Source organism: Aedes albopictus, chromosome 2, assembly GCF_035046485.1.
Source record: "Aedes albopictus strain Foshan chromosome 2, AalbF5, whole genome shotgun sequence".
Classification (NCBI taxonomy): domain Eukaryota; kingdom Metazoa; phylum Arthropoda; class Insecta; order Diptera; family Culicidae; genus Aedes; species Aedes albopictus.
In genome coordinates this window covers 287,118,637-287,132,534 of record NC_085137.1, presented here as the reverse complement: position 1 = coordinate 287,132,534, position 13,898 = coordinate 287,118,637, and the positions used below count along the sequence as shown (strand labels likewise).

At 40.4% G+C, this 13,898-nt stretch overlaps 1 protein-coding gene across 1 annotated transcript in view; it reads left to right on the top strand.

Moving 5' to 3' along the window:
- LOC109408197 (fatty acyl-CoA reductase wat) overlaps positions 1-13,898 on the top strand; it is a 61,594-nt gene that overhangs the window by 24,868 nt on the left and 22,828 nt on the right. The window contains exons 2-3 of the mRNA XM_062852019.1: positions 10,358-10,476; positions 10,538-10,628. Coding sequence (XP_062708003.1) covers positions 10,358-10,476; positions 10,538-10,628 — 210 coding nt within the window. The remainder of the gene's footprint in view (positions 1-10,357; positions 10,477-10,537; positions 10,629-13,898) is intronic.

Sequence of the window (13,898 nt, the reverse complement as noted above, 5' to 3'; positions counted from 1 at the left end):
CAAAGAAATGCCCGAAGAAATTCACCAATGAAGTGCCGGAAGAATTCCCAAAGAATATGTCGAAGCGATTGCGGAAAGAATCCCTAAAGTAACTCTCCCAATTAATGACCTAAGGAATTTCCAGAGAAATGGCCGAAAAAGCTATCTATGAAGTTTTTAGAGAACATTTAGCGAATATTTTCTAAAACACTTGGAATTTCGTCGAACCAACTTTAATTAGCAATCATTTAAAATTTCGGCTTTGTACAAGGCCATCCCTGGTGGCTATAGTGAATACCTAAAATTTACAATTCATGTACTCCAAGATCTGATTATCAGATAATAATGTGGGTTTATACACCAGGTGACACTAGTGTTTTGAAAAGTTTAAAATAAAAAGTTGTGGTTATAGGTAATTATTAATCTTACATTTTATTTCCAACAAAAATGCATCAGAATTTCAAAAGAAGTCATAGAACCCCTTATCGTGCCGTATCCCAAAAGTTCCAAAACACCTTCAGAATGGTAGTAAATAGCTTTGAAGTTACATACTATCACAAAACTGTGAACATATTGGTCTAGTTATAGTAAATCTTATAATGCGAACTACAAAACAATTAGGAGTCTTGAATATCTGATATACATCTAAATAGAAGATTACACTACAAAAGTTCAGCTAGTTGGACATGTGTTCTAATTTCCCCGAACAGTGAGGATACAAATAATAAAGGATTGGATTGCTTTTATTGAATCAATAAGCTTTTGAAAAAAAAATCATTAAAACATTGACGTGAACATAGAAACATAAAAAATCATTGATGAATATTGATACAAACCTAGATTCAACAATTGCAACAGTAGCAAATATAATCCGAATAATCATCTTCTTCATAGGCGCCAACTTAGGGGGGGCAAGCATGGTTTTGCCCCCCCAATATTTGACAATTTTTCGATTTTCCCATACAAAAAATCAGAAAAACCAGGCTTTGCCCCCCCAATAATTTGGCCAAGTTGGCGCGTCTGATCTTCTTCTTCTTGGCGTAACGTCCGCACTAAGACAAAGTCTGCTTCTCAGCTTAGTGTTCTATGAGTACTTAGTACCAGGTATTACGAGAGAGCTGCCTCTTCTAATGAGTATTTTGCATGTGTGTATCGTGTGGCACACACGAAGATACTCTATGCCCAAGGAAGTCAAGAAAATTTGCATTACGAAAGTCTCTGGACCAACCAGGCATCGAACCCGTTACCCTCAGCATGCTCATGCTGAATACCCGTGCGCTTATTGCATTGGCCCTTACCGAGGAACCATCTGCATTTCAACAATAGGACGCAATCAGGAAGTACTAGATTTGTAGTAATGAGCTCAATTTTTGTATGGTGAGAAGGTCAATTCTCCGTTTCTGTAATAAAATGGTGCAAAAAGCGTGGGTATTATAATTCCTAGCCTAATTTGATGCTGTTTGAGCAAAACTTCGGATAACTATGTTGTTTATGTTGCAAGAAATGGAGAAAACAACAACACTGTTGGCCGAAGTTTTGCTCAAACAGCATCAAATTAGACAAGGAATCATAATACCCACGCTTTTTGCACCATTTTATTGCAGAAACGGAGAATTGACCTTCTCACCATACTAAAATTCAGCTCATTACTACAAAACTAGTACTACACCGAACGTGCCCCTTTGCCTCAGGAAAGGGCATGTGTTAGTACGGTGAGATAATCTGGACAGTCACCTGTGATTGTTGATGAGGCCCGTTTGTTTATGTGTCAATCGTTGACCAACCACGACTTAGAATGATGCACGACAAAAGATTGCTTGATACTTACATACTAACTGTTTCTGCACATCGATTGTCCATTCAACCGCGTGCTATAAAACCGAATACGATTGATCCTGTCACGATACATACTAACTGTATTCAGTGGAAAGGCATTCGTGGCAAAGGGTTTCACCTCCCATGTCACCCTTGATTTTACTTATCTGCTTCGACTCATTCATCTAATTCCAATGTCCATTAAAATGAAAACAACTAGGGTGCGATATGATGCGATCGATTTGAAATTGAGCTTGAAAGCACAGCATCAAGCGACAACCAAACATTGCATTTCTCCGAAAACTTTAATTCCCAAATACAGCAATACTTACTGTAGGTTCAGCATCCCAGACAAGATATACTAAATTATGTGATATGCAATTCATTGCGAAGCATATTCTCAGAACCATCCGAAGCCGACGAAGCACAAACTCAACATTAAAACTATTTTTAATGGAATCTGCAGCTCGCTTCCGTCGGGTCGGATGCTTCTGTAGCTTTACGCACCAATTGTCCTTTGAGGGCTTTACTTTGGATGTATCATCTTTCGCACCCTCATGATGTCGGCTAATTTTACAAGGGCTTTTAGCGCACAATCGTCATCTCGCAGTCAAAAGTCGCCAGTCTGGCTGCGGCTAGGCTGTGTTTGTTTTATTAATGGTGTTTTCGGCAGAATTGTATACGCTTTATTGTGTATCCGATTGGTGACCTTCCTGCGCCTCAGGCGACAGTCAGCCAATGACGGTCAATGCTGCCGGGTGAACCGTTCCTCATGCTGCTTGTGGTGTTGACACCTGAATGACCGCGGCTCCCAACAAGAGATTGTTCCGCGAGATTGCATGGTGAAATGACGAATGGAACGGTAGTCGATGACGAGTCGAGTCGGTGCCGCTTGATGGATTGCATGTGTAGGATTTATATCACTTCCTAGATACACGAGTGATTATACCTACTATATTCGTTATATGGTGTGTCTGCCAAACATCGAGGGAATAGGCTGCTGAGTAATTCGCTTGCATGCCGAAATAAAAGGTGAACGAACATCGGTAAGAGATATAACTAGACGGGTCATCGTTGAACGTTATAGTTTTCTATGTTGAATTTCATGGTGAGCCACTTTAGGGTTGGAAAATGCAGTAGTTCGTATGACACTATCACTACTGCGTTTGAAAGCGATTCAAATTACCACTCAATGCGTGATCAATTTCCAAGAACTTCAATCTTGTTAAAATTCAATCGAAACCCATTGTTAAGTATTAAAAAAAAAACACCTGGAATTATCTAGACCGATCGCAACCAATCAAACAGGTTATTGAACGATGCGAAAGAACTCACGTTGCGACCTTCTGTTAGAAGCTGAAGCATTTGATTCCGAACGATTAGCCTCTAAGCCGCGTGCACAGCGTCGATGCAACCCTTGACAAACCCTTTCATTCATCTCCTATAATATTGCCTAACCATCCGGTCCGGTCCGGCCGGGGGTTGTTAAACAGGTATTTTCAAGTTTTATCTACGGAACCATAAAAACAGTTCACACACATTTCGATTGATCCGATATGATCGTCACAAAAGACAACAAACAAACGACAACAAATGCAGCCGCTTGTGGAAGGAAGTGCGTGTCCGTCTCATCGATCATCGCCCTTGAAGTGTCCACGTGATTCTGGTTGTTGAAGCATTGGTTGTTAAGCACGATTCTCAAATAACTAGATTGTTGCACAAAGTAGAATCATTATGACTAAGGTAAATTGTGCTAATATAGGAGATATTCGTAGTATTATAAGTATTAATACATCTATCTAACACTTTTGATCATACAGTGTCGCACAAAACGATAAGACCACCAGTCGTTTTTCAGACAAAATGGCAAAGTTTGACGATATGGTGCTCCATTTCAAGGAATCGTTTTGGATAAAATTTTGACAGCCGTCTTGGAATTTCGTGAATTTGCTCAAGCTGGTCCGCTCAACCTGGTCAGCCCATCGTGCTCTCTGCGCTCCACGCCTTCTTGTACCAACCGGATGGTTACCAAACACCAGCTTTGCAGGGTTGTCGTCCGGCATTTTTGCAACATGTCCTGCCCATTGTATCCGATCAGCTTTGGCCACTTTCAGGATGCTGGGTTTACCGTAGAGTGCAGCGAGTTCGTGGTTCATCCTTCGCCGCCACACACCGTTTTCCTGCCACACCGCCGAAGATCGTCCTTAGCACGCGTCGCTCGAAAACTCCGAGTGCTTGCAGGTCCTCCTCCAGCATCGTTCATGTCTCGTGTCCGTAGAGAACCACCGGTCGTATTAGTGTCTACATGGTACATTTGGTGCGGGGGTGAATCTGTGTTGACCGCAGTTTCTTCTGGAGTCCGTAGTAGGCACGACTTCCACTGGTGATGCGCCTTCGTATTTCACGGCTCACGTTATTGTCAGCCGTTACCAAGGAACCGAGGTAGACACGTTCTTCTACCACCTCGAAAATATCCTCGTCTATTGTAACATCGCTGCCAAGGCTTGTCCTGTCTCGCTCAGTCCCACCTACCAGCATGTACTTTGTCTTAGCCGCATTCACCACCAGTCCGACCTTTGCTGCTTCACGTTTCAGGAGGGTGTACAACTCTGCCACCGTTCCAAATGTTCTAGCAATAATATCCATATCATCCGCAAAACAGACAAATTGACCAGATTTCGTGAAGATCGAACCCCGGCTGTTGAGCCCGGCTCGTCGCATAACACCTTCCAAGACGATGTTGAATAGTAGGCAGGAAAGTCCATCACCTTGTCGTTGTCCCCGTCGAGATTCGAATGAAGTTCACCCGAAATCCTTACGCTGTTCTGCATACCGTCCATCGTTGCTCTTATCAGTCTGGTAAGTTTCCCGGGGAAGCTGTTCTCGTCCATGGCTACCTTCTGGATGCAGGGTTCACCGTAAAGTGCAGCGATCTCGTGGTTTTTCTTCTCCATCATACACCGTTCTCCTGCACACCACCGAAGATCTTCCTTAGCACGCATCGCTCGGAAACTCCGAGTGCTTGCAGATCCTCCTCGAGCAAGGTCCATGTCTCGTGGACGTCGAGTACCACCGGTCTTATAAGCGTTTTGTACATGGTGCATTTGGTGCGTGGGTGAATCTTTTTAGACCGCACCTTCTTCTGGAGCCCGTACTAATCCCGACTTCCGCTGATGATGCGCTATCAAATTTCACGACTCACGCTGTTGTCAGCCGTCCGTCAGTTAGGATCCGAGGTAAACAAATCCCTCAACATTACAACATTACTACCCAGACGGATCCGGTCGTGTCACCGTTCCAAATGTTCTGACGATAATGTCCATATCGTCCGCAAAGCACACAAATGGACCAAATTTTGTGAAAATCGTTCCCCAGCTGTTGAGCCCGGCATGTCGCATCACACTTTCCAGAGCGATGTTGAAGAGTAGGCATCAGAGTCCGTCACCTTGCCGCAGGTCCCGATGAGATACAAATGAACGCGATTGTTCACCCGAAACCCTTACGCATGTCTGCACATCGTTGTTTTAATCAGTCTAGTCAGCTTCCCAGGAGCCGTTTTTGTCCATGATTCTCCATAGCTCTGCGTGGACGATACTGTCGTATGCCACTTTGAAGTCGGCATTTCTGGATGATTTGGCGCATGGTGAAGATCTACTCCGTTGTCGACCGGTCGTCGGTGAAGCCGGCTTGATAACTTCCCACGAACTCATTCGTTTTAGGTGACAGACGACGGAAGATGATCTGGGATAGCACTTTGTAGGCAGCATTCAAAATAGTGATCGCTCTGAAGTTCTCACATTCCAAATGATCGCCTTTTTTGTGAATGGGGCAGATTACCCTTTCCTTCCACTCCTCCGGTAGCTGTTAGGTTTTTCAGATCCTGACTATCAGCCGGTGCAGACAGGTGACCAACGACATGAATGCACCCTGGTGTCAAGTGTCGAAAATAAACAAACAAACAACTTTTCTGGGCCCATCTTGATGAGCTCAGCTGCGATACTATCCTTACCAGCTGCTTTGTTGGGTTTGATCTGATGAATGGCATCCTTAACTTACCTCAGCGTGGGAGTTGGTTCATTTCCGTCCTCCGCTGCATTGGCGTCGTCGTTTCCTCCTTTGCCGTGGTCTCCCGTGCCTACGTTCTCCACGACATTCAGTTGTTTCACCGTTCGATTACCTCACGTCCGCCCGTCAAGAGGCCTCCGTCTGTTCTTATCCCTTCATATTTCGGCTCACGGCACGAAGCCGTTGCGGGATGCGTCGTGCTTCTGGTAGAACTTCCGTGTTTCTTGGACACATTCCATGCTTCGCACACCGCTTCTTCCACGCGGCACTTTTTCTCCCGAAAGAGATGGGTCCCTTCTGTTTGTAACTTTCCACGTTCTGTCGGATCCCTTACTGCAGCATTACCGCCCGCGCTGCGTTCTTCTCCTCCGAAACCGTTCTGTACTCTTCGTCGAACAATTCGTTCCGTGGATTCTGTTCCATAATCCACGTATCCGATGGTGCTCTCGGTTGCGTCGTTGATGGCTGCTTTCACTGTACTCCAGCTACGTGAATTTGTAGTTATGTTTAATCGATTGAGTTCTGTTCACTACTTCAAAAGTTACAGATTACGTTTACGACAAAACAATAAAATCAGCTTTTAATGTTGATTATTTGTGGTCAATTCAGTAAAAGAGTCCCCTTGTTTAAATGGCATCTCAAATTTTAGCACAATTTCAATAATTAAGCATCATATAGTCATGTATACCTTTTTGTAACTGCAAGCAGAATGTAGTGATCAGAACTCAATCAAATTAATACAAATCGAGATTTACGTAATTCCCTGGCGACTGTCAAAATTTCAGTCAAAAAGTTTAAAAATTGAGCATCATATCATCAAACTTGGCCTTTTTGTAGGAAAAAAGGTAGGTGGTCTTAATGGTGTGCCTGACACTGTAATGTGCCTTAACTGCAGAATTATGGATGCTGCCATGGGTCGAGGGGAGATCAGATCGGCGTTAAAATATATTTTTTTCCTTCATTTTTACAAACATTCCATCCAAATTCTTCACGCGGTGTGAAGACGTGAAATGACCCATATAACATACATTTTGTTGAATCTGCTGCTGGAAATACAATGGGTCGAGATACAATACGTTTGAAGATTGTATCATCAATTACATTATTCTGCTGGAGCTTCCGATAGAATCTTCGGTGACTAAACGATAAAAGAAGCCTTGTTTAACTCCTTATCTATGCAAATATCGTTGAGCTGTGTGCAAGTACTCCATGCAAATCTTCAAATTTCGTGGCAACGCACATTGGAGTAAATCATATCAAAACCTGATCATAAGTGGAAAAACTCAAAATGAAGTAATTGGGTTTGCCGTTGTGTTTTTGCCAAGTGTAGTTATCGTGTAATCGTTTGACAGCTAAGCAGTGTCCAAATGTTTTGTTTACGCTTATCAGAAGAGGTTTAGTGAAGCTGGATGTTAGTCGTTTTCTTTGATATAACTCACAGCGCGTGCAAGTTTTGACCGTACAAAGTGAATAAAATTGATAGTCAATCAATTCAACGATGCAGTTCGTTAAAGAAGGTTAATGTTGTTATTTTGTTAATTAGTAACCCAAATAAATTGACATTAAATTTACATACAATATATGAAAATATTGAAAAAAAAATATTTGATGGAATCCTTTACCGTACATTCAAAATGAAATAAGTTAATTTTCCAGCTGTTTCCGGGAAATCTGCTTTTAGTGTATGATAAAACTATTGTTCCTCTTTCAAATGCAGAAAGAAAACCTTCCGGATGTTTCCGATTTCGAAAATTGCAACACTTTGAAAAAATCGTGACAATTATATTATTATATGATATTATTTGCTCACTATTTGGCCCTTTGAACTTATTTTTGCTGAAAACTAGAATTCAACAGCTTTCAAGCAAAAAAAAAAGAAGTTTAAAATCGATCAACTGGTTCAAATGCTGTGATTTTTTGAAAAATTTCTGTTTCGAAAAATCTTGATTTTTACAATCATGAAATTGGTCACCCTAATGATGAAATAAAAAAATATGGGTCTAATTATTTTCGATAAACTACAAAACCACCAAGTATCACGATGTTCGGAGACACACTATATCAATTTTCGATGGAATGGTGGTATTATTATTTAAAAAAAATCTTGTTGAAATCAGTTAGATGGGTTGTTTCTCACTACTACTTAGGTGAATTTATTGCTATAAAATCCATTGAAAACTATGAAATACGTTTCATTACTAATTTGGGTTGTATTTGGGTTGCGAAAATACGTCAAAATAATTTTGATCAGTTTTGATGTACTAGGTGCTCCACTGTGCAACGTTATGTTCAGCTCAAAATTTGGCATCATACATTTCGATAAACCGAATTGTTTTGGTTTGTTCGAGGACTTACTCCACGATTTCTCTCCAGGAAGTATCATCTACAACTGAGAATCTTCAAGTATTCTTGCACTGTTTTGCCAGCAAAAAATGTGTCTTCGTCGGTAACTGATTGATAGGTATTGACGCCATTAGTGATCACTTTTAACACTGTTGCGTAGAACCTCACTGACTGCCCATATTTACATAGCACCAGTTTTCAACACACTTTTGCAATTTTACGAAGTTCAAGATTTTTTCCACGTTGACATCTAAGTAACGGTTGGATCTTGTACTCTACTTAATAAAACTGATTAGAAACATGCACATGTGTTAGGTATTAGCTTATGTGTGCGCTGACATTAGCAATGTTGGTTACGTAGACAATGCGAACATAGGTGGTGCAACCATTTACCACTCTCTCGGTTTGAATTTGATGGTGGAAATAACATAGCTTGATAATCCTGCTGGCTAATGCTAGTGAGGGAAAAATACAAGTAACTGGTAAGAATACGCAAACTTAATCCGAAGGCAACGCGAGGCGGATTTTCATAACCGACACTCACCTAATAAGAACTTTGTACTGGACTACTGTCACGGTCGCCATGTGGTGTCCGAGTTATGGTGAGTACAAGAGCTACACCAGTTAAGATTGCACTCAAATAGTCTTCCACTAATTGGATATGATTGGCTGTATTTTAGGCATTCATGTTGATCACGGAACCCAAGCATAGCTTATTTTTCGCTCATATCGCTCTTTCCGTGCACGAGTCAACAATTTGCCGCCATATGCTCGGTTTGCAGCTGCAACTCTCCAGCGTCGGTCGCGCCCAAAGCACACTAGATTTCTCACTCAACCTGGTCCACCTTTTAGAGCTCTCTGCGCTCCACTAAATTTTTGTAACACGTCCTGCCCACCGTATCCTTCCGACTATGACTTCTGGATGTTGTGTACCGTAGAGTGCAGATAGCTCGTGCTTCATGCTTTGCTCCACACACCGTCTTCTTTCAAGACGCCAAAAAATGCTTTTAGTACGCTTGCATATTCTCTTCGAGCATGGTCCAAGTTTCTTTTCCGTAGAGAACCACTTGGTCTTATTAGAGTCCTTGTGCATGGCACATTTGGTGCGGGGATGGATTTTTTTAAACGCAGTTTCTTCTGGAGCCAATACTACTTAGGTACGAATTGCACTGATGATGTGCCTTAATACTTCAACCAATTTGCTCCCGGTCGGCCCAGGATCTTTTCGTAAGTTGCTTGACATCCTTAGGCGTAGGGTATCTTCGTGCCTGCTACACGATTAACTCATTAAAATTGTCATTGGCAGAGTTAATAACTGTGGAAGTGCGCATAGAACACTAAGCTGAGAGGCTGCCAGGAAGAAAAATCACTACTCAGTTTGTAGATATCGTGATAAATATTTCGTTCCATATAAGTTTTAGCTTCAGGCAGTATTATCAAACCAAGGATAATGGTCATCACAAAATTGTATATATCACGAAATCACCTAAACAAGTGTAAGATGCACTAATGCAATGCACTGATTTATGTATGACCTTGGCAAGAGCAGTTCTTAAATTAACAAGTTTATAGCGTCACCAACTATAAAACAAGAGCTGGCTCAACTAACAAAACAATCTAAAAAAACATTTTATGGGCACACCACATTAGTAGATAAGTGTCAAATCGTAACCTCCAAGACGAGCAGTTTTATGTGCAAGACACATAAAACTCTGCAAACTAAGTGCCTGCTGGTGAAGAACACCGCAAGGTATCAAATGTTTCAAGGAAATTCCAGACTTGACAAGCAATCCGTTGAACGAAACAAAAAACGAAGTCTATGGGATGCTTCAACTGTTTGAAAATCAACTATATTCTTCGTTTTCCATCTAGCATTTGCGGAATGACTTGCGTGAACCTCATTCCGTTACCGCCCACCCAAGTCTATTAGTTAGCTTTCGTTATTACGTGAACCATTCTAACGGACGGCAAGTCATTGAGGGCCACACGTGTGTTGTGTGCCAAAAGAAAACTGTTAAATCACCTTGGCTTGATTACAGTGTTCTAAACTCATTGTTTGCAGCTCAGTGAGCATTATTTCAATTCGAAGTTGTATGAAACGATATACTCATGCCTGTATTTCTCTCTCTCTCTGTATATGGTTTTGCTATTGCAGATGGATGTGGACATCAACGATGGAAAGGATCGTATCGGACCGATGTACCGGGATCGCCACGTGCTGATCACCGGAGGAACAGGGTTTATGGGAAAAGCACTTATCGAAAAGCTTTTAAGGTAGGTACCACGATCATGACAATTGAACCAAGAAAGTTGAACGACTTCCTATCAAACGCAGATGTACAGAAGTTGCCAAAATTTACCTGCTAGTCCGAACAAAGAAAGGAAAATCACCAAAGGCGCGATTAGAAGACATGTTTTCCAACCCGGTAAGTGTGCACATATCTATCTTTCCAGCAAATACCTTTCATTGCCAATTAAAACATTAAAACACCGCAAGTATACGATCACCTCCGTATTAAAAGTCATCCCAAACTATGACCCCCGTTGCCTTGGGGGGGGGGGGGGGGCTTGTCTGGAAAAAGCAGGCCAAGGTCACCCGACTCACCAACCAAGTGGAGAAGCATAATGAAATCTCCAGTAGTGTACTCCATGCTCAACGTAAATAGTGATGAACCACCCGAACAACCTTGAATTGCACAAGAAGCGAAGAGAAAAAGCAAACTCAATCGATGAATGAAGCAATCGAAGCGCGCTGCTGGCTGGTCTGCTGGTTGGTTGACTGGCTGGCTGGCTTGTAGGTAAATACCCACCATACCATCATCATCTTGCGCTTCGTCACCGCCGGCCGCCGTCCGATCGAGCGTGTTAAAAGGCGTCGAATATGTATGACGAGTGCAAAGATCTCTCACAGCCGGCAGCATGCATATTACATATACGATGCGCAGTGGGCTGGGCCGGAAAATTAGGAGAGGATTTTTTTTCTTTTCGACCATGAAAATTGAACATTGGTGCGAAAAATCTCCGGAAAGCTTTGGAGCTTTCTTGAAGACGTATGTATTAGACTCTAACCCAGTCTTCAGTAAGATTGTGCTGGAAACTATCTCCAGTTTTTTTTTTTTACTTTATGCATACACAGAGCTGTTTAACATCAGTCTTGACCACACCAAAAACGCACTTATATGATATATAGAGTTCTTCCTTGCGATTAAGTAGAACATGGTTACTGCAACAAACCTAATACATAGGGTCTTGTACCATTTGGGCAAGTGTACCCATTTTGGGCACTTGCCGCTATAACCAAATCAATCTCAAACCGATTGATTCGAGTCCTTTTATAGAGTTAGATACTGCACGTGCCTAACTCTATACAAAAATTCAAATTAATCGGTTGGAAATTAACCCAGTTATAGCGGCAAGTCAATCAAATCGGTTGGAAATTAACCCAGTTATAGCGGCAAGTGCCCAAAATAGGTACACCTGCCCAGATGGTACAAGACCCTACATAACTTCCCAATAGCTATAAAGTAACACGACATGCACTATATAAAGGATACGGGATATACCACAAAATATCAAATATAGGTTGCAGTGGTTTGTGTCCCTAACAGAGAAAAAATTTCTAACGTCAAGCAATGCTATAGATATAAGTTATATCTATAGCATTGCTTGGCGTTAGAGATTTTTTCTCTGTTAGGGACACGAACCACTGCAACCTATATTTGATATTTTGTGGTATATCCCGTATTCTTTGTATAGTGCATGTCGTCTTACACAGTTAATTGCTGATTTCGAAACCATGCTTCAAAAAGTTTTAAGTAGAACAGCTTTTGAGTTTTAGTTAAATATCGAGTTTAACCATTTTTTTAAAACATGGAATTTACTAAAATTCAAAGATCTTGCGTTTTGTTCAACTAATTTTAAATCTTTCTTTCGTTAATTAAAAGCTTAATATAATATCTTCCGATCTTCTTATTTATTTATTTATTTATTTATTTATTTCATCAATTATAACGTATACTACTTGTATACTTAAGGCTGTATTTATATCCTATTGTATCTAAAAGAGTTCAAATATTACCTTAAATTTGTACGTGATATGGTTAAATCAATTGATACACAGTGATGGTTGTAAAGAGACATCATTCGCAGGTTTGCGTCAGATTGATGAAATTTAAGATATTGACTAATTTAAGAGATGATCTCCTTGAAGTTTAGCAAAATTTCCAAAAAAATTTGAAGAAATCTATTCTTTTTTTTTAATAAGAAAAAAAAAACAATTTAAAAATTCTGTTTCAACGTTCATTTGATCTATCATAGCAGGAGTGGCAGCGAATAATCAAGTGAAGAACAGAATAACGAATTCTCAACACGGGTTTTTCAAGGGCCGCTCAACTGCAACTAACCTGCTAGAGCAGTGATTCCCAAAGTGGGCGAAATCGCCCCCCTGGGGGCGAAAATCAGGCCCAGGGGGGCGAAAATTTGATACATCAAAATTGGGGGGCGAAAATACTTAAAAAGGGGGCGATTTTTTCAATGATAGGAAAACATTCATTACAGTTCAAGTTTTGTCTGACTATTATAAAAATGCTGTTACTATTAAACTCAAACATCGACTTAATTTTACAGAACTATTGGTATTTATGTGCACTCTTTGTCAAAATGTCTAGAAAAAAAGACTGATACACGTATTTCTGAAGATTTTGTGTGATACTGGAAATAAAAAAAATATTTGGAAACTTTTATAACGAACATTCGAGAATCGTGATTAGTTTTGTCAAAATTATGAAAATAACAGAGTTTTTTTTTGCAAATTGATCAAAACTGCGTTTCAACTCGTAGGCGGGTTTCTTCATAGAATTTTCAAGCAAAAACAAGACGTTTAGACGAATTTCAGAACACTTGAAATTCGTAACACAGTGTTTGAAAATATTTCAAAGAAGTTTCTCGGAGGAATTCCAAACTTCACTAGAAGTTAATTTGAAAACATTTCTCGCGTTAAGTATCATACAGGCGTATCTACAATGATCGATTTCTCTTCATCGATTCTCTCTTTGGATTATTCCGGGAAATACGACCAATATTCGGATGATCTCTCGGTGTATTTCGGTGAAGGACGACTCGGACTAGCATCAAAAACAACAAAAACAACCAACAATGAGTTGCCGGCCAAGTTATTAACCAAAGAGAAAATTGATGAAGAGAAATCGATCATTGTAGATACGCCCGTATGAAAATTAGTGCGAAATTTCAAAAAAAAAATCTGCGTAAAATTACTTTCAAATCTAGTTATGAATGCTGCATTTTTACTTATTTGATAATTTATTTAAAACACAAGAAGCATTCTAATTTTTACGAAGTTTGTTGATTTCGATCTCGATGTGGGTTTGGAGAAAAGTAACTACATTTGAAAATACACCGATATTTTTCTGAGTTTCATTTTTTTTACATAACATATTTTTGTAATTGTTTTCAAATTCTCCAATAGTCTTATTTGACTTATGACCAAAAATTGACTCTCGGTTGTTGAAAAACTCCCCTTACGAACAATAATAAAACTTCTAGTTGGGAATATCGAATGTCCGTAGGTGTTCACATTCCGTTCGATTTCGATTAATCAATGCTCATCTACTACGGTTTGAGAAGTAGGTACAAACACGATTTTCATATTTACATAAGCACGATAAAATTTAGTATAT